The sequence below is a fragment of the Osmerus mordax genome, chromosome 2 (genome assembly GCF_038355195.1).
Source record: "Osmerus mordax isolate fOsmMor3 chromosome 2, fOsmMor3.pri, whole genome shotgun sequence".
Classification (NCBI taxonomy): domain Eukaryota; kingdom Metazoa; phylum Chordata; class Actinopteri; order Osmeriformes; family Osmeridae; genus Osmerus; species Osmerus mordax.
Genome location: NC_090051.1, coordinates 15,561,004 through 15,580,145, shown reverse-complemented (window position 1 = coordinate 15,580,145; position 19,142 = coordinate 15,561,004). Strand labels below are relative to the sequence as shown.

General features: G+C 48.6%; 1 protein-coding gene across 3 annotated transcripts; it reads right to left on the bottom strand.

Moving 5' to 3' along the window:
- Nucleotides 1–2,386: 2,386 nt before the first annotated feature.
- Nucleotides 2,387–16,437, bottom strand: kansl1l (KAT8 regulatory NSL complex subunit 1-like). 3 transcript variants are annotated; one of them, XM_067258722.1, is made up of 15 exons: nucleotides 16,245–16,437; nucleotides 14,763–15,875; nucleotides 11,428–11,572; nucleotides 10,736–10,903; nucleotides 10,447–10,568; nucleotides 9,586–9,766; nucleotides 8,319–8,487; nucleotides 7,773–7,916; nucleotides 6,477–6,629; nucleotides 6,280–6,389; nucleotides 4,819–4,940; nucleotides 4,632–4,710; nucleotides 4,412–4,524; nucleotides 4,005–4,152; nucleotides 2,387–3,388 (listed from the first exon to the last, which is right to left on the bottom strand). In XM_067258722.1, the coding sequence occupies exons 2-15, from the start codon at nucleotides 15,812–15,814 to the stop codon at nucleotides 3,143–3,145; spliced, it is 2,952 nt and encodes a 983-aa protein (XP_067114823.1). In that variant the 5' UTR covers nucleotides 15,815–15,875; nucleotides 16,245–16,437; the 3' UTR covers nucleotides 2,387–3,142. The 3 variants fall into 3 exon arrangements, with proteins under 3 accessions (XP_067114823.1, XP_067114826.1, XP_067114828.1); XM_067258725.1 differs by having other exon boundaries at nucleotides 8,430–8,487; XM_067258727.1 differs by lacking the exons at nucleotides 2,387–3,388; nucleotides 4,005–4,152; nucleotides 4,632–4,710 and having other exon boundaries at nucleotides 4,414–4,524.
- Nucleotides 16,438–19,142: the final 2,705 nt, after the last annotated feature.

Sequence of the window (19,142 nt, the reverse complement as noted above, 5' to 3'; positions counted from 1 at the left end):
AGAGTTCCAGTCTGGAATTGGTTTACTGGATCGACACTGCACGGTCAACGGGGTAAGAAGCAACCTGTTTCCTCTGACCAACAGAGAACACTAAGGTCATTGTGTTGGGGCTCCATGTGACTGCAGCTAAAACCTCCCTCAAAAGGGGTACCCTTTCCCTTAAAACTCTCCCCAAAACACGCACACATGCATACAAACACAAATTATTTTGACAAGTCTATCTCCCATGTTATGTTGATATTCTATAGTCATATTAATATCAAGCAGCTGAATGTTGTCAAGCCTTATGACTTGTCAGGCCAGGCTGTCCTTCACAGAGCACATTTGGACACAGATTTGTCCCCAGTGCCCAGTCTGTTGCGAGTGTGTAACCCAAGATGACGGAGTCTGGGGATCTGCTAGCAGGAGACTAAATCAGGTACTGGAATTACAGAGGGGGAAAGGAGGAACAGTCCTTGCAATCCAGTAGAGTGAGATGTTTGTTTTTGTGGTTGAATGTGGTCGCTCTGACAACATTACTGAGTCCCTCCCTCCGGTCTCATAGAAATGTATGAGGCTCTTAGCCACCTGAGTGCCTACTGTAGCAAGTGGACACAACACCAGGAAATCAATACCCTCAATATCATGTAAATGTGATTGGATTGGAGAGCAGCGAGCCTGTACTACAACTCAATATGTCTTCATTGGGCTGAAGTCCCTCAAGGTTGTTTAGCAGATTTCCCTTAGTGGGCCTGATGTATTATGGGTTAGTGCCGTTCGACTTGAGCATGGATGGTCCCTTCAGCATTAAAACAAGCTTTCAATGCATCCTTAGACTTTCACTCGGGGAATGAACAGAATGGGAAACACTGAAGGACACTGCTTCGAATATAGTATGCCACAGTGACCATCCCACCCTTAGTATCAGGAGAAACAACTGTCTGTAAAATGGTAATGACATGCATTAATGGTTCTGGCTGGGCATGATGAGAATCGTCAATGATGAAAACCTGTATATTTAACTCCAAGCCTCAAGATAAAGAATTGGGGGCGGGGGGCAGACAGAATACAGGCGGAAAGCCTGTCTTAAAGTGCATCCGAATAGAAAAGACGCACTGTCACCTTCAACAAGTGAAATAATTTACTGTCTGTCTAAACGTTATGTGTTGTGTTAGACTATATACCTACAAAAATGGACTGGGATGGACGTTGTTTCAGCACCATCAGTGCTGGACCTAAACGAAGCGCAAATCACCGGCACACTGCAGACTCGGGTGAAACCACAGCCAACTAACCGCAGTGCCCGAAAAAACTCAAGACACAAACATATAAGAAAGATATGCTATTGATTAATAAGTGACTCTCCGATGTCCTATTGATATGTTAGTGTTTGATACAATAAAGCTATGTGGCCTATAGCCTACCGCTAATCAAAAAAACATTCTAATGTCAGCGGTTCTACCAATCTCTGAGAGTTCCCTTTCATCACAAAACACCCTCTTCATACACTTACGTGTAAAATGTGTCGATGACTACTAACATTAATCATGAAACCGTACATTATGCATAAATTGCCAACGAACAATGCGTCCTTTCTCCAAACCGATCAGGTCAGCCCGTAACAGTCCATAATAACATGAGTTATTCTCCACAGCTTAAACTTCATAGAAAACAATTTCCATCCATTAATATACGTAGCGGCAGTAAGAGCAAGGTAGACACAAATGTCCGACCATTTTAACACAATACTAGGGTCACATTTATATATATAAATGTTCTTACCTGTTCAATGCAGTGGCTTCGCAGTAGAACTCCGTATTGGAGCGCAATGATTGACCATAGAATGCTGAGACCATCCAGCCCCTCCCGCTGCGCTCCCAGTACCGTAAATGTTTCAACATAGGCGCTACCGAATTCACAACTGACTTCAGATGTGATGGGCCTAGGGCTGTCAGGCGAAAAAAGCTTACATGCTCTGGTAAAACACATACAAACTGGCGCCGTTTGTCTTGAGGAAACACTAATCAGTCAAGGTTGCACAGCAGTATATTTAACCACAAAACTGTTCGGATCTCAACAATCGCAATTTCACATTCAAGAGACCGGTCATTGCCATCTTATGAGAACAAGATTACAGAACTCTCTCTGATAATCATGGGAAGCTATGCGTCTACAGAGGTGATCAGGTTTTATAACTCATTTTTATGATCTGTCATCAGGATAGATCAATAACCCATCTGATTTAATATCCTCTCTGTCCCCCACCCACACACACATCTTTAGATGAAGATAACCTTGACTGTAACTTGCCTGCAATTAACCATCTGATGATACATGAGGATGACTTGTCCTTGTCAAACACCTGGACCTCACCACCCTATACTGGTATTACTGGTCCCAGCACAATATGGGGCTAATGTAAATGAAGTTCCCAAGTGACATAAGACATTCTCAGTGTATTATCGTGCTCCTATGCAGTAGTTCTCCAATAACGTTTACCCGAACACTCGACAAAATTTAGCATTCTCATCAAATGACATGCAGAGGACTATATTGCCATCTTATGGTCCTCATGCATAATGATTTGTAATGTGGTTTGAATGACATTTTATTGAGGACTGACCCATCTGTCAAACTCCGACGTTCAGACAGTGTATCAACTAAAAATATATATTTTTAAATGATCACCTGACATATATTTGCAAATACACTGTGTCAAAAACATTAGTTGATCTGATGTCAATCTAAATTTTTAGGTATACACACATTTATATTCTTTGACAGTACAATATATTAAGACTTGACATTCTCAGCGCTTTGAACATCAATAAATATTGTAAAACCTTTATACAGATATTGACCTGAGGCTATCATTGGCTGTAGTGCTAGTATGCATTGCTTTCTATTATGCATACAAACTAGACTCCTAACTAGAACCACAACGTACAGTGGAAGATTATTAAAATCATTCGAAAACATTTCCCAATGTTTGAAATAGAAAACTGTCCCCGCAAACACTTAGGTCAAATAAAACCCAACATTGAGTCTGACGAATGCCACAAATACTGGTATGGAAATAAGGTTCCAAGAGAATGTGCCAGAATCCACTGTAGGGGGGAGGGGGGGGCAGCATGGAGTGCAATGACGACACCAGCCTCCCTTCTCAGCCGTCTTCCTCTGGGGTGCTATTCCCCAGATGGCCAACAGAGGGTGGAGTTGTGCTGGGTGGAGACGAGGGGAAAGGGTTGGAGAGGAGAGAGCTGCCGCCGTTGTCCTCTGCGCTGCTCCAATCCTCTCCCGCCTGCTCCCAGGGAGGCCCTGTCTCTGCCGGCTCCTCTTGGTCCCAGTGCAGGGCCTCCCCCTCCTCGCAGCCCAGGGGAAACACACGCCTCTCCCATGGGGCCTGGGGCTGCACCGGGAGAGAACACACACACACATTCATACACCAACACACTGTTATTAGAGTGAGGTGAGCCAAGAGATCAACAAGCTAGTGAGAACACCTTTCCTGACATTAAGGTTGACAGGGGAACAGTGGGTGAACTCGGACAAGATATTCCTTCCTGTCTCTTTTCCCCTTTCCTTTAGCCTTCCCACCCACACTGCGTTGAACATCATGGGGGAAGCCTGTCACAAGCATGGTTTGGGGCTACGGAAATATACCTGATCACTGATCTCCAGTGTATCTCTGAAGACTGACAGTGTAATGCCGATTTATATCTGGACGGCGAGTATTTCGTCTGTGATTTAAACCTTTGAGGCCGTGCGCCACAGAAGTTGGTCGCCCGAACATGTCGAGCTGGACAAACGCTGGCCCTCGTCCTGCTGCTCCTCCACGCTGGAGAGCGGGGCCGTCTTGATTCGGCTCCCGTCTCTAAGAGCCTATTGCTTGATGACTCATCCAATCGAGAAGCCCTCCAATCAGCCCAGAGTCACCCACTCCTTGAGTCCTCTCACAGAGCGACACGACCCCCGACCCCTCCCACAAGTGTCTGGATGACACCGCCAGCTGATGGGTCCCTCACCACACACTCCTCCCCCGCGCCTTCCTCCGTGTCCGTCTCCGGATAGGTGCAGCCCCAGTCAGGAGGCGGAGTCCCGTCGCTCTGAAGGCCACACTCCCACGCTGAGCCTCCCGTCCCTACGCTGCCATCCAGGCTCCTGCTACCAGACCTGGGCACAAACACACTGGGCATAAGCTTCTGGAAACACCCACCATCTTGAAATGCTTCACTGAGCGATTTCCGGGAGTGGACCTGTGATTTTGACATGTGGTGATGCTCCCTTGTGCAAGATAGATGGCCTGGCCTGCATTAGATATGCCAAACTATATATGCCATGGAATTTTAGTGAGGTTCTGTTTCTCTGGTTTTGGTGTGTGGTTCTAGAGAGTGGTGGTGTCCGGAAGGTTCTGAGGTTCTGGTGGGCCCACCTGGTGGTGCGTCGGTGCCGTCTGCTCTTGCCCCAGGACACCCAGCGCAGCTTCTCTCTCTGCTCACATCCCAGGTGTCTCTGGGAGAAGATCTCGTCACACAGGAGCTCTACCTGAACAGGCAACACACACACACGGGTCAATCATAATTCATTTCGTAGGAGAGAGAGAGAGTCCTGGTAGGGACAGGCATCGTAAGCATACATGTTTATGTCCGTACCTCTTCTTCCTCCTCTTCCTTCTCCTCCTCTTCCTCTCCCTCGCTCACCTTCAGTAGTAAGGTGCTTACTATTCTCCAGCTATAGAAACAAGACTCTTAGCTCAGTCTCTTCTCTCATTTTTTGTCCAAAACAATCGTGTCAGACGGGGTTGTATAGCTTCCGCTGAGCAGTAAGGGCCTACTGTACCTCGGTGTGATGATATCTTTGTACTGGAGCTTCTCCACCTTGGTTGTGGCAGCGAGTGACATGGGGATGACAATGTTGTTGATGTTGTAGACGCTCTCTCCTTGACGCCTTCGGATAGGGCCCTGAAGACGTGGGGGGAACACGAGGTCTGGTTAGGTTGGAGAGGCGGGTTAGGTAGATAAAGTGGGTGAGGTGGATGAGGTAGGTGAGGTGAGTGAGGTGGGTGTAGTAGGTGAAGTGAGTGAGGTGGGTGTAGTAGGTGAAGTGAGTGAGGTGGGTGTAGTAGGTGAGGTGAGTGAGGTTGGTGTAGTAGGTGAAGTGAGTGAGGTGGGTGTAGTAGGTGAAGTGAGTGAGGTGGGTGTAGTAGGTGAAGTGAGTGAGGTGGGTGTAGTAGGTGAAGTGAGTGTTAGGTTGGTGTAGTAGGTGAAGTGAGTGAGGTTGGTGTAGTAGGTGAAGTGAGTGAGGTGGGTGTAGTAGGTGAAGTGAGTGTTAGGTTGGTGTAGTAGGTGAAGTGAGTGTTAGGTTGGTGTAGTAGGTGAAGTGAGTGAGGTGGGTGTAGTAGGTGAAGTGAGTGAGGTTGGTGTAGTAGGTGAAGTGAGTGAGGTTGGTGTAGTAGGTGAAGTGAGTGAGGTGGGTGTAGTAGGTGAAGTGAGTGTTAGGTGGGTGTAGTAGGTGAAGTGAGTGTTAGGTTGGTGTAGTAGGTGAAGTGAGTGTTAGGTTGGTGTAGTAGGTGAAGTGAGTGTTAGGTGGGTGTAGAAGGTGAAGTGAGTGTTAGGTTGGTGTAGTAGGTGAAGTGAGTGTTAGGTGGGTGTAGTAGGTGAAGTGAGTGTTAGGTTGGTGTAGTAGGTGAAGTGAGTGTTAGGTTGGTGTAGTAGGTGAAGTGAGTGAGGTGGGTGTAGTAGGTGAAGTGAGTGTTAGGTGGGGTAGTAGGTGAAGTGAGTGTTAGGTGGGTGTAGTAGGTGAAGTGAGTGTTAGGGTGGTGTAGTAGGTGAAGTGAGTGTTAGGTTGGTGTAGTAGGTGAAGTGAGTGAGGTTGGTGTAGTAGGTGAAGTGAGTGTTAGGTTGGTGTAGTAGGTGAAGTGAGTGTTAGGTTGGTGTAGTAGGTGAAGTGAGTGTTAGGTTGGTGTAGTAGGTGAAGTGAGTGTTAGGTTGGTGTAGTAGGTGAAGTGAGTGTTAGGTTGGTGTAGTAGGTGAAGTGAGTGAGGTGGGTGTAGTAGGTGAAGTGAGTGTTAGGTGGGTGTAGTAGGTGAAGTGAGTGTTAGGTGGGTGTAGTAGGTGAAGTGAGTGTTAGGTTGGTGTAGTAGGTGAAGTGAGTGAGGTTGGTGTAGTAGGTGAAGTGAGTGTTAGGTTGGTGTAGTAGGTGAAGTGAGTGTTAGGTTGGTGTAGTAGGTGAAGTGAGTGTTAGGTTGGTGTAGTAGGTGAAGTGAGTGTTAGGTTGGTGAAGTGAGGAGGGTGAGCCTACCTGCACAAGAGGCCTGCGTGTGTGGGAGGCCTGAGGCGTGGATATCTCCTCTAGCCCCTCCCCTGAGCCGTCCTCTGGGTCTGACAGCCGACACAGAAGGTCGTCTTCATCTAGAACAGGAAGCAACGGTCTGTTACAGCACAAATCCGTCTGAACATGTAGCACACACACACACACACACATACGCACACACACACCTTCCAGCACTCTGTGAGTGTGTCTCCTCTTCCTGCTCCCTTGACAGGCCTTCCTGCGTGGCATCGGGGCCAGCCCCGCCCACCCGACTGGTGACACGCCCCTGACCCCGCCCCCTCGATGCCTTCCATGGTGCTTCTGGCGCTGATAACAACCTGGAGTGACACAGCAAACAGTGTTAGATCATCAGGAATCCCCCTTACGCCGACTACCATCCACCCCCCCCCCCCCCCCCCCCCCCGGGCATAACAAGGCTTGGTTAAACCATAATAACACATCCCTAATGCTAATCCTTAACTCTCAGTCGTGTCACATTAGACAGATGACGTTTCCCAGACCCACACACAATGAAGCTCTTTGTCTGCGGGCAGGTCTTTTGTAAGGAGAGCAGATAGTCTGTGTGCTGGGTGGGAGGGGTGTGACAGAGACGTTAGGGTAATCTGCAAGCTCTGAGCCTCGCGGCTGAACAGTGTCAACTAGGTCTGAATCACAGCTGGCACAGTGGCCCCGTCAAGCTGCAAAGGCCAGATAAGAGAGGACACTACCTGCAGATATCCCTCAGCCTATTTCCCCCTCTGCCGGCTCCTCCCGCGAGGCAGTCACCAACGGAGCGAGAGAGTAAGGGGAGCACAGGAGATAAGGGGGAGAGGGACAGAGGAGGAGGAGAGGCGGAGAGGACAGACAGCAGCAGGAGGGAGCGGACGTGTCTGTGTGTGATGTCGATCGTGGCGAGCCCAGAACAAGATCAACGTTAACATTCACTTCCTCCCGGAGAGTCCCACCGGACCATATAGCACAAGTTTCACTTGTGTAATAACCTTTCACAGCCTAAACTGTAGAACACTGTGTGTGTGTTCTTTTGAGCTTAATCATTGGCTATGGGGGGGGCCATTCACGAGGACAGGAAATCGACAAAGCGGCGTTTGAGTTAGCTCTCGGGGGGCGTCCCAGTGCTCTGCTCATCTGACACGCAGCGGTACTCCTTCCCCTGGCCTCCCCGACTTTTCTGCCCTTTTCTCCCCTCTCTCGCTCCCCCCCCCCCCCCCCCCCCCATGAGAACAGGGCTTGTTTGGGGATCCTAGCTGGTCCTGGCTAGCAAGGGGCACTGGGGGATTAATGATTGGAGAGGCTGAGTCAGAGCATGTGTGAGAAGCCCCCTGGAGAGCAACCAGGGACTGTTACTGCCAACCCGCCTGCTCAGAACCTGCTTTGGGAGGGGTGGGGGGGGGGGGGGTGACGCGGTGTGAGCTCTCCAAGTGGAGCCTCCGTGGAGAGCGTGTGTGCTAGCTTCTCCTTACCGGGCAGCGGTGTTGAGCTGAGCCTGCGGCGCCTGCGGCCGGGGAGGGGGACGGGGCTGGACGGCTCTGTCTTCAGCAGCAGGGGCCTCTGGACCCAGTCTTCTCGGAGCACGGCCCTCTGGAGGTGCTGTTGGAGAGGGGTGTCTGGATGGGTGGGGCACAGATGCATCTGATGTGGATCTGTTTTCTGAAACTGATCCACTGGGTCTGAATCGTATACACTAGGTCTGTATTCGATACACTAGGTCTGGATCCAATACACTAAGTCTGGCGCTGAAACACTGAGTCTGGAATGGATACAAGGCTCGTTCTGAGGCTTATACGCTACATTCAGATTTGATCCACTAGTTCAGGAACTGATCCACTAGGCCTTGAACTGATCCACTAGGCCTGGAACTGATCCACTAGGTCTGGAACTGATCCACTAGGCCTGGGGCTGATCCACTAGTCCTGGAACTGATCCACTAGATTTGGATCTTAATCACCAAGACTGTCTCTGATACATTTGTGTGTCCCTCTGACCCTCTTCGCCCCACACAGGCCTACCTGAGGAGAGAGACAGCACAGGGTGTGCTCTGCTATGGCCCCTCCCAGGAGGTGGGGCGTAGCTGGAGCACGTGGGGTCAGAACACAGGCCAAGGGGGTCACATGACTCACAGGTGGGGCATGAGGAGGAGGGAGAGGAGGAGGAGGAGAGGGAGGCGGGGTCCAGTTCCTGCAGGAGGAGAGAAAACCGTTTAATACAGAGCACAGCTCCTGAATTACAATTTGTTCACACAGGCCACGACGGTCCTCATCTTTCATCGTCTGTGGCTTTTTGAATCCCCAGTAACTCAAGCCTAACTTATCTAAAAGGAAATGGGTCAAAGAGAGAGGTTCTCTGAACCGGTAGCCAGAGGGATTCTGGGAAAGGAGTGGCAGAGGTGAACGAGTGGAGTGTCGTCTCGTCTCGGAGCTCGGCGCTCGATGAGTCACCGCGCCCTGGAGGCGCTGAGGCAAATCACGCTAATCAAACGAATTAAGCCGCTAAAAGCTTTCTTCTCGTTCCCTCCTTCCTCCCCCTCCCACCCCCCCCCCCCTTCCCTTCCTCCCTACATTCTCACCAGCTCGTGTTTTGCCCTGCTGCTTGCTCGAGCTGGCTGGGCAGAGATCACAGAGTCAGCCGCACGGGGCAGGAGAGAAAGGGCTAGGTGTGAGCTTCAAGCCCTCCAGCCCCGGGCTGAGATTCAAGGTCTCTTGAGATGGAAAGGCAGCACTTCTACCACCGTCTACTGTCCTGGCGGAGCCTCTCCAAGACTCCTCGGAGCTCGTCGACGAATCCTAATAGAACAATTAGGCCCCGTCTGCATAACGAGGGGATCGGAATGACGCCTCCAGGGCCCAGGCAGTCGTGACGCACGCCGCAGGTTCTCCATAACAACGCTCGGGAGTCGATGCGCCAATCTGTTCTCTAAGAGGACGACCTAGAGTTGGTCTAAAGGTCTCATGGTTGTGTATGGGATAGCAGACTGTCTCACACAAGCTAGTCCAAACATCATGTGCTGGAAACACATTTTAAGATGTTCCCTGGCCAGTTGTTGGCTTTTTGAGCACAACCAGCTTTTTGGCTTAACTCTAATTCCTGTTTAATTTAGGGACCTTTTTCCCCCAAAAAAATTATTGGCAGTAAATGCTGGTCTAGAAGTCTCCTCAGCTTGGAAGGTTAGGGTTAGAGAAGGTTGAGCTAACGTTCCAGCAATGTAGACCTCACTTCGGGGGGTGTGTTGAGGTTAGGGCAAAGGCCAGGGCTGGGTTATGTTAAGGTAAGGGTTACCTGTTGGGTATAGGCGGTGGTCAAGTCCAAGGTGAAGAGCCGGGGTTTGTGGTAGGTGACGAGGGGACGCGTCCGCGCGGACACACAGGAGGCGTCGGCCTGGAGGAGCTGTCTCCTGCGCACCACCCTCCTCCTCTTCACCCCCCTCTGGAGGAACACGTCCTCGCCCTTCTTCAGGCTGCTGCAGAGGAGCACACAGAACGCACGCTCAGCACGGACTCACCTAGCCATCACATAGACTCTGAACCTCCTTAGCACTTTCCACTATCAAAAGCACGCACACACACACACACGCTACGTTCCCTTGCAATCAAAACAAATCTGTCCGAGTCCCTCGGGGCATCTAAATCCAATGGGTCCAAGGAATCCACCACAGCCTGAGAGCCGGGAACAGGAAGGAAAACTTGAACTCATGATTCTGATCCAAATCTCTCCGGATGCAGTTACTTAGGTCTGTGGCTTGTTTCAACACTGGGGAGCAGCATGTTTAAACTCCGCTCGATGACTGATGAGAGTGCACGTCTGGGCTGAAGCCCAGTCACACACACACACACGCACACACACACACACGGGCTTGTGGAGAGAAGCGACCCTCACAACGGCAATGTCATCTCGGCAGACGATTCCATCTCCACTGAGATGGATAGTATGTTTCCGTGGTAACAGGAAGTGTGTGTCCAACGCTTGTCATATTGTGGCAACTCCCCCGGACCCTCCTCACCCAACCCTCATGACCTCTTCTTAATGAGATTCCGGAGGCTTGAAAACACTCGAGATTCATACAGTGGCTATGGTGAACTGGATCTCTCAAGGTGGTGTCTGTGGTCTGGGTCTTATGCAGTGGTCTAGGTGGTTTAATACCTGCCGAAGGCCTTCTTGTTCAGACCGTTCCATCTGCGGGCGTCTTTAGAGACGGGAGAGGAGGAGGGTGACAGGTTGAGGGGGGGCATCAGGCTGGTGACAATCTGGGTCAGTTGGGCACTCTGTGGGGTAGACACATCCCCCCGTCACAGACACGCCACGGTACCTCAGCCCGTACGTCACACGTTAACACATCTGGGAAATTGGGACCTTAAAAATGGTATGTTGCTTGACTGGCTAGGGCGGAAAAAAACGAGTGTGTGTATGGGTGTGTGTCGTGTGCGTGTACCTGTCTCTCTATGTTCCGGAGCAGGCGTGTGGGGCTGCTGGGTTCGGTGTCCGAGGCCAGGTCTCCATGGCCCCCTGCAGTGAAGGACAGGCCTGCTGTCTCTGTCAGCAGGGTCTGCTGGATCTGCCTGTCTGTCAGTGGCTGGGAGTCTGCCAGAACCACGCCCCCCTGAGACCACACACACACACACACACACACACACACACATTTACATTTAGTCATTTAGCAGACGCTCTTATCCAGAGCGACTTACAGTAAGTACAGGGACATTCCCCCCGAGGCAAGTAGGGTGAAGTGCCTTGCCCAAGGACACAACGTCATTTGGTTGGCATAGCCGGGAATCGAACTAGAAACCTTCTGATTACTAGCCCGATTCCCTCACCGCTCAGCCACCTGACTCCCTTACACACATACGTATATGATGTGTAGTGATGCCTGATTCAATCAATCCTGCACGATGGTTGGGTTCGTAATCCATCCATAATGGAGTGGGCATTGTGAGTGTGAATAAAGCTGTCAGTAGCCAAGAAGCTGTCATAGCAGCTGATGAGCCGAGACACTGTGAGTTAAGACATCAAAGCCAGATGACACCCCGGGAGCAAGTGTCACACCAGGAGGTGACAGGGTCTGCAGCCAGGGTTTAGACCAGGGTTGGGAGTGGGGTCCACCTCCAGCAGGTCCTGGAGGGTTACCTTGGTGGAGGAGATCTGCCTGCGAAGGTCTCCCAGCTGCTGGATTCGGCCCTCCAGTTCATCGACACGCAGCTGCAACCAGGTCCACCGGCTGCCCACCTCTGCCCTCCCCTCCTGCCAGCTCTGCTCACACCCAGACCTGCTTCTGGGAGGTATGGAGGAAGGTGGAGAGATCAGGAGAGAGCAAGAGAAATGAGGGGAGGAAAAGAGAAACAGAAATAACAAAAGACCAAAAAAAAAGGGAAACTTCTTTTAGCATTTGATTCAAAAGGTTTAAGGATTCAAGATTCGATTCAAACATTCTAAGAACCACATCAAGTCTGTACAATACTTTCAAATTATCTGTTTATTTTTTTTATGATCTTAAAAATGACTATCGATACAGCAAGCACGTTTAAAAAAGAAGCCGAGCGCTTAGTAAAAGTAGTAGTACTTCTACTAGTAGCAGAAGATGAAAAGGACCTAGCTAACATGCTAATCAGCTGTTTTAATGGGCTTTAACAGAGATGGGGCTAGGAGGAGGGATTCTGCTGAGGCAGGTAAAATGGCAAACTAGGCCATAAATAAATCATTTGCAAGCTGTGTGCCGGTTTCCATGGAGGCCGTATGGTCTGGTATTCCTGTACTCTGGACGGTCGCTAGCCCCACCGAGCTGTTGCCATGCCACTGCTCTACGACATTGGGAATGCCAGGAACACCAAGCTTCAAACAGAGCAGGAAAGCTTATCTGTGGAGGCTAACAACAGCCGGTTGGTTTTCCTCTTTCACAAATAGGCCTATATCCTTTACTTCACCAACACGAAAATGGTGCTGCACACAGAGTTAAATGGTGTTACGACTGTATTATGAAGCCCTTGTGACATTCCTTATAGAAAAGCAGGCAAATTATTATTTTAAATCGTCCAAAGGTCTTAAATGGAGGCTCACTGACTCCCATCCTGCACCCAGTGTCTATCCTCCCAGTAGCAGCCGCCTGGCACAGCCTGGTACTGCCTGCCCCAGCCCCAGTTCTAGCCCTGGGGCCTTGTCTGACTAGTAGGAACATTCCAGAGATATTTACAGTTAAGTGGAGCAGCATGACAACACACACACACACACAAAGGAGAAAACAGAATCGGTAACTTCATCCCTCTAACCCTAGGGTTTAAGACAGTGTCAACTGTCCCTTTATCACCTTCATTCCAGGAATTAGCCAAGTCTGTCCCCACTCCAATGCCATGTCCAAGTGGGAGACTGAGAGCAGCTCAAATAAAGGGTTGCTGGAGACTGAGTATGCTAGACATGAGCCTCTGCTATAGAAAATTGAATCTCGGCCTACACCCAAATAAAGAAAGTTCCAGCGTGAAACCTACAAGCGATGTAAGAGAAATTGCATTCCGAGGCTCTTTTAACTGACTTAAAGTCTATTACCCCGTCGTTTTTCCTCAAACAAACCAAACCCATTTCCTCGTCTCATAAAGATGGAAACGACCTAACACCCTCTTCCACCCCGAGGAGGTCCCATTGAAGGAGCTGCATGCCATAAAAAGTCTGGACTGTCAGGCACTGGGACACCATTGTCGGCCAAGCATGAGGCATAAGCCCTACACAAAGACAAACTGCGTCAGCCAGGGGGATGCCAGAACCTTGCCAAACAAACCCCCACCCCGGCCTCCCTCCTTCTCCATGTCCGCCTTCCCCAGAACTGTGTCAACCGCTGGCGCTTTGTCACTCACGCCGTTTATTAGTCCCGCACAGGAATCACTGCCGACATCCCATCGTTTCACACCCGAGCTACATAAATGTCACGTCTTTCTCTCCATCCCAACATTCCAGTCCAGGGAAGTGTGGTTACTTGGCGATGTGCGACTGGTACCAATCTACCAGGAGAGGCCATCATCATAGGACTTCTAGGGCACAACATTAACACTCACAGCAAAAGGGACCGATGGATTTAGAGGAACTGATGGTGGGGGTTTTTCTCCAGAAGGTTAAGTTGTCTCCAGACGCACACAATTCTTATTTTGGAGCCTACCAGGCAGTAGGCTAAAACAGGATAGGCATTTTTCACAGGTTTTGATCTGGTCTACGTACTAGGCCTACAGCTGAACATAGTTCCCTCATCGGGTTCCGAGGAGCTCTGGACGTCAACACAGAGCACAACGACAAGAGCTCAGAGCTCAGAGCAGAGGGGCCGTTCCATTCAAAGGAGAATAGGTAGGATTAGAGAAGAGGAGAGCGGAAGGCATGGGAGGGCATAGAGGTATGCCAGTCTGTGCCCCCCCCCCCCCCCCCCCCCCCCCCCCGCTGCTGGGAAAAGAGAGCCAGGAAACCAGACACGACTGTTATGACAGCAGTAGAGGGTTGTGGAGGAATCTACGAGGCCGACCGCTGTCCTCCCATAGACCAACCCATTGGATGGAAGTCAAGCGAAAAATAAACAGAGGAAACGTCATTGGTATCCACAGCTGTAAGGACGGAAAACTAGACTTCACCACGTTTGCCAAGAAGGCCAAATGAAACACATGTGGAGCCCTTCGAGGGTGGAGCTGCAAAACTCCCTTTAAAAGAAAAGGCTGTTTTTTTCCACAGCTGTCATTAAATGTCATTTAACTCTCTCTTTCCCTCTCTCCCCTGTCCTCTATCTCTCATTCTGTCTCATTTACATTTAGTCATTTAGCAGACGCTCTTATCCAGAGCGACTTACAGTAAGTACAGGGACATTCCCCCCGAAGCAAGTAGGGTGAAGTGCCTTGCCCAAGGACACAACGTCATTTGGCACGGCTGGGAATTGAACTGGCAACCTTCTGATTACTAGCCCGACTCCCTCACCGCTCAGCCACCTGACTCCCTGTCTCCCTCTCCCCGGGGCCTTTCTGTCGTCTGCAGTGGGCTTCGTCTCTGTCTGAGTGCCTGATAACTATGCAAGGATTTAACCTAGCCATTGAACTGGTCCCATTTTCGGCTGAAATCCGCCCTTTTTTTGACTGACGTCAAAGGCCTGCTCTGAGGAATTTGGGGTGGAGAAGTAAGGATACCAAGAATACCAGAATACTCTGTTTGGGGTCAACTAAACAAAAGCAAGAACAAAAAAACTGTTTCAATCATTTCTCTTAAGGGTTTAGGGTAGCAAATAGGCTCATGTGTTTACACTTTGACTCAAACCCACATACACTTGTTTTTATGGTATGTGATCTTCATACCTTTCCTCCAATTCATCCACTGTTTATGAAGCTGTAACAACCCACTGCGGCAGCCAAGAAAACACCAGGACTCCTTAAAACAAGCCCTTCTTAAACAAGACACCCGTGGGAGAAAAAAAAACTCCTCTTTACTTTCAAGATGTCTTTACTTACAATGGTACCGCCAGGTTTCTGATTGGGCGTTCAGGCTCCAGCTCCTCATCAGAGCCGCTGTCTGTGGCATCAGAGTCTATGGCCTGCTGGACACCTCGTAGCAGTGCCTGGGCATGGCAGGCAAATTCCTGAATCTCTGTCGAGGTTGATGGAGGTGAGGACTCTGGTACGAGAGGCCACTGAACTCTACTGCCCGGGGTGGGCATCTGCACATGTACCAGGAGTGGGTCGGGCTTGGTGTCAACAGGAGCGGGCTGGGTCCCTGTCTTCTCCTGCCTGAGCCTGTTCTTCAGAGCGTCCAGCTGGATGCTGCAGTGGCGGCTGGCGTGATCCCCGAGCAGGGCCTGGAGCCTCCTCTGGATCCTCTCTGCCTTAAGAAGCAGAGCTGCCTGTCTGGAGATATGCCACTGGGTCTGGTCTCTCACTGCCCCCTGCACCACTGCAGCAGTCACGGGTTGATCCGGAGCCCTCGTTACCCAGGCTTGAGCTGAGGCAGGTTCCGCGCTAACGACACCCCGCTTTCCCTCCCTAGACACGGTAGGTGTCAGCAGAGCAGAGCTGTACTGGCCCATGGTGTTACCCTGGTAATGTGGAGGAGACTGGGGGACATCAGGGCCATCTGCTTCACAGTGTTGAGGCTGCATCACCACATCTTGGCCACTGTGTTCAGGGATGGGCACAATGTACATGGCTTGCGTACCTGGTAAGGCTGCTGCCTGTGAATCCTTCAGGTTTTTGTTGAGAGAAATCAGGCTGAGAAGGGATCTAGAGAGGAGCACACTCTTGTACTGGCTGCTTGAGGCCTGTAGCAGGGGAGCTAGGATGGAGTTGGGGAACTCCAGGGAACCTTTGGTGCAGCAGGTGTCCAAGAAAGGCAAGGAGGAAAGGTTAAGCCACACCTTCTGAGAAAAGTTGTCCTCCATCAGTTTCACATGGGGGTCCAATTCAGGACTGAGCATGGCACCATCTGCCTCCATGTTGCTGGAGCTCAGAGGAGAGGGCAGGTGGATTCTGTGTCTGTCTTTTGTGAGCTTGGTCAAGGCAGGGGCCATTCCCTCTGACCAGAGACTCTCTTCAAACAGAAAGGTGCTACTGCACCCGAACTTATGGTCCCTGTAAATAATAGGCAAAACAAATCCATCAGTTTAATGAAAATGTGGCTTTTAAATTAGTAGACTACACTATTAGATAGCAAACAATAGGCTACACGACGCTGTGACTATCATCATTAATAATGACTCAATGACACATGTTTAGCAAGCTCGTAACTTTGACATTAGCGTACAGTACAGTACTGTATCTGACTAAATAAATAAACTGCAAATTGCTCTCTCAATCTCTCACATTTAACTCAAATATGAATAGTTAACGTGTCGATGTCCTGTTTGAAAAGTGAGGGATACCACAGAACAACAGAACTACAGTACAGTATCACCTAAGTTAAAATTCGTTAAGAAACGTCTGGGAATAATATCCACTCACCCGATGAAAACCGACACTGTCGACTATTAGAAATCCAAATACTCGATCATACAGCCCAAATACTTGTCCTGTGCTGTAATCTTGAAACAGAACACACAATCTTAAAATCTGTGTAACATTAGTTTCAGGAAAGGTTAGATTTCTGAAAGTTAACGTGAGGTCAGTAATCCAGCTGGCTAGCTAAAAAATAACGAAGATATTTCGCCCACTACCTAATTTCCAACTGCCGTGATAGAACGGCTGCTTGTTTCTGTAGCTGTTACAGTAGGGGCGTGGAACACCCGTGTGGGCGAGTCTATGCAAATGTTCCTGCAGGTTGGACCAATACAATGCAGTGCATTGCTCATTACAAATCTGGCTAAACTCTAATATCACGCGCTGCGCCTGTCTCTGGTAAAGCAACTTAAGATCTGGTCAAAATAGGATAGGATATGTTTTTTCGTGATGAATTGAAATATATGTAAGATTGGTATCCTTTTTGTAATCCATTCAGTACTTGGAGCATGTTTCTTTTAAAGCACAAGAGAAACAGAGACTATTGCACAAATGAAGTCATGTATTTCAAGGTATTCAGGTATTTTCATCCATCATTGCTGGTGCCCAATCGAAATAAAAATGGCACAATTGTTCAACATTTGACATGCGTTTATTGTGTCAAAATACACAGTTAGTCAATTATAACACTAAGGCATTGCATTAACATGCATTCGATAATCAGACACTTTTATAGTGATGCCTACAAATAACACATAATCACTGGAAGTGCACAGTTCATTTCAGTGGTTCGTGGTTAGCAAGCAATATGGCATAATCTAAATTTTTATATTAGGCTACATATTATGCTGACAGAATAATGCATCAATAACAGCAATACCATAGAAGATGGAACAATTTGACGCTGTTTGTGTTCACAAGGCAGTGCAATGACAGAATTTCACACATGCAGAAAAGATCTGCTATGCAGGTAGGCCTATACCACAAATATGCATATCAGCGCATACGATGTACACAAGCGTAACACAAAGTGAATTGATTCGTCCATATTCTTGATTTGTCAAATAAGAGTGTGATCGTGAAACCTACTTGCTGGTAGTCTGTCATAACGTCTTCAAAATATTTCTCTGCTTTGAGCAAAAATAAAAACAGCCCTCTGTTGAGTGTCTGACCAACCCCAAGGTTCATTGTAGTTGTCATTTAGAATGAGATGACTGTGTAGATGTCGACCCAGAGTTACAGTGGGGACATTTTGGATGAAGATATATCATTTTGGCAGAGGATGTGTGTGTGTGTGTTTATGAACATGTAGATAATATTTGATAGGGCCTACCTTATACCTCTCAGCTTCTTACATAATTCAGTATATGGTGGCTCATCAATCTCATGGAGTAAGGGCTACTACAGGGGTGAAGGCTATTTTAAACCTTTTAATTCACACCATCTTATAGTGAGTTCTCCAATATATATATTTTTTTATACATATAAGCAGCACGTCTACATTGCATTTTCAGCTGCGACCAACCTCTATTGCTCTCTCGGTCGGTCAGTCGGTCGGTCCACAAAAACAGTACCCACCAAGACCTACTCACATCGTCATTAACTTGCGCATCTTTGAACAAACATAAACAGCCCTTTGTCGAAAGAGAGTCTGGCCAACCCCAAGGTTTATAGTAGTGCCTGTCACGTAGATCGAGATGACTGTGTAGGAAATGAAGAGATCAATGAATACATTGGTAAACATATTGGTGTAGTACGAAATTAATATATAAACGTTGCAGAGCAAGAAGAGCACCCCCTGCAGGATGCCTGTGATAGTGACTCGAATCTGACTGTCCAGTCGAGGAGAGAATAGACTGCCGGCTGCTGACATGCTTCTGATGTTTCTTTGCAGGTAGCAAGCTGTGGTGAAGCAGGACCCCATCATCACACACAGACTGAAGAAGGTGTAGATAAATTCCAGAATTATGCACGCAGCGTATACATTCTTCAATGTGCTTCTGCTATTTCGGCTCCCATTTTCATCATCTGTCACATTGCTCAGTGTGACGTTGTAGTCGGTAGACCAAGTCCAAGGACTGGAATATCGTAAGACTAGAGTAACTGTTAATACAAACAAAAAGAACAGCCTATCGAAAACCAGGGCCGCGTAGATGATTGATGTAATGTTCTTCTTCGCCCAGATGAAGAATGCCATCTTGACAGGAACTATCTGGGTGAAATAAAAGAAAGCCAGCCACACAGAAGTTGACATGCTTGTTGACACAGTGTAGTACAAAATCCCCAAGGTAACGTAGAGGAGCATCTCATCATCATGGTCAACAAACTTAAATCCTATAAGAAAGAGCAGGTACACTGTGTTGCAACAGACCAATGATTCAAGCAATATCTTCACCGGCTGTTTGGGTCCATCAATGTTGCTGGGTCGACAGATAATGCAGAAGGCGAAGAAAAAATTGGCAATTATGTTGCAAACACATAGAGGCCAGTTGATTACAGAAAATGACAAGGTACTCATTGATAAGGTTCCCATTTCTAAAAAGTTAGAAGTTCTTCTTGCAGTGGTTTGACTGATATGCTTGCTGTTGTGCCAGATACATATGCTTTATGTACTGTGGAACTACAGAAAAAAACATTATTTTGTAGACAATTTACATTGGACATGTAAATTATCTGAATGTGAACTGTGCCTGTACTAAACAAATGAGAGGGAATTGGTTTCAAGTTTCTGTAGCCAAGTGGTATAATGCACTACAACATAGTAATTCTACCACATTCAGAATGTTTTGTTTTGCGTGACTTCTCACGATTTAGTGCACAGGCGAACCATAAACTGCCTGTATTGGTCATTCATTCAGAGGATTTGGTTTCAGTTTTCTTCAAACAGACTGAATCAGAACAAAC

Coding starts and splice junctions, on each gene's coding strand:
- kansl1l (XM_067258722.1), bottom strand. CDS start 15,814: ATGGCCCCTGCCTTGACCAAGCTCACAAAAGACAGACACAGAATCCAC. Junction 10,904..11,427: donor GGCAGATCTCCTCCACCAAG/GTAACCCTCCAG, acceptor GTGTGGTCTCAG/GGGGGCGTGGTTCTGGCAGA. Junction 10,569..10,735: donor TCCGGAACATAGAGAGACAG/GTACACGCACAC, acceptor TCTACCCCACAG/AGTGCCCAACTGACCCAGAT.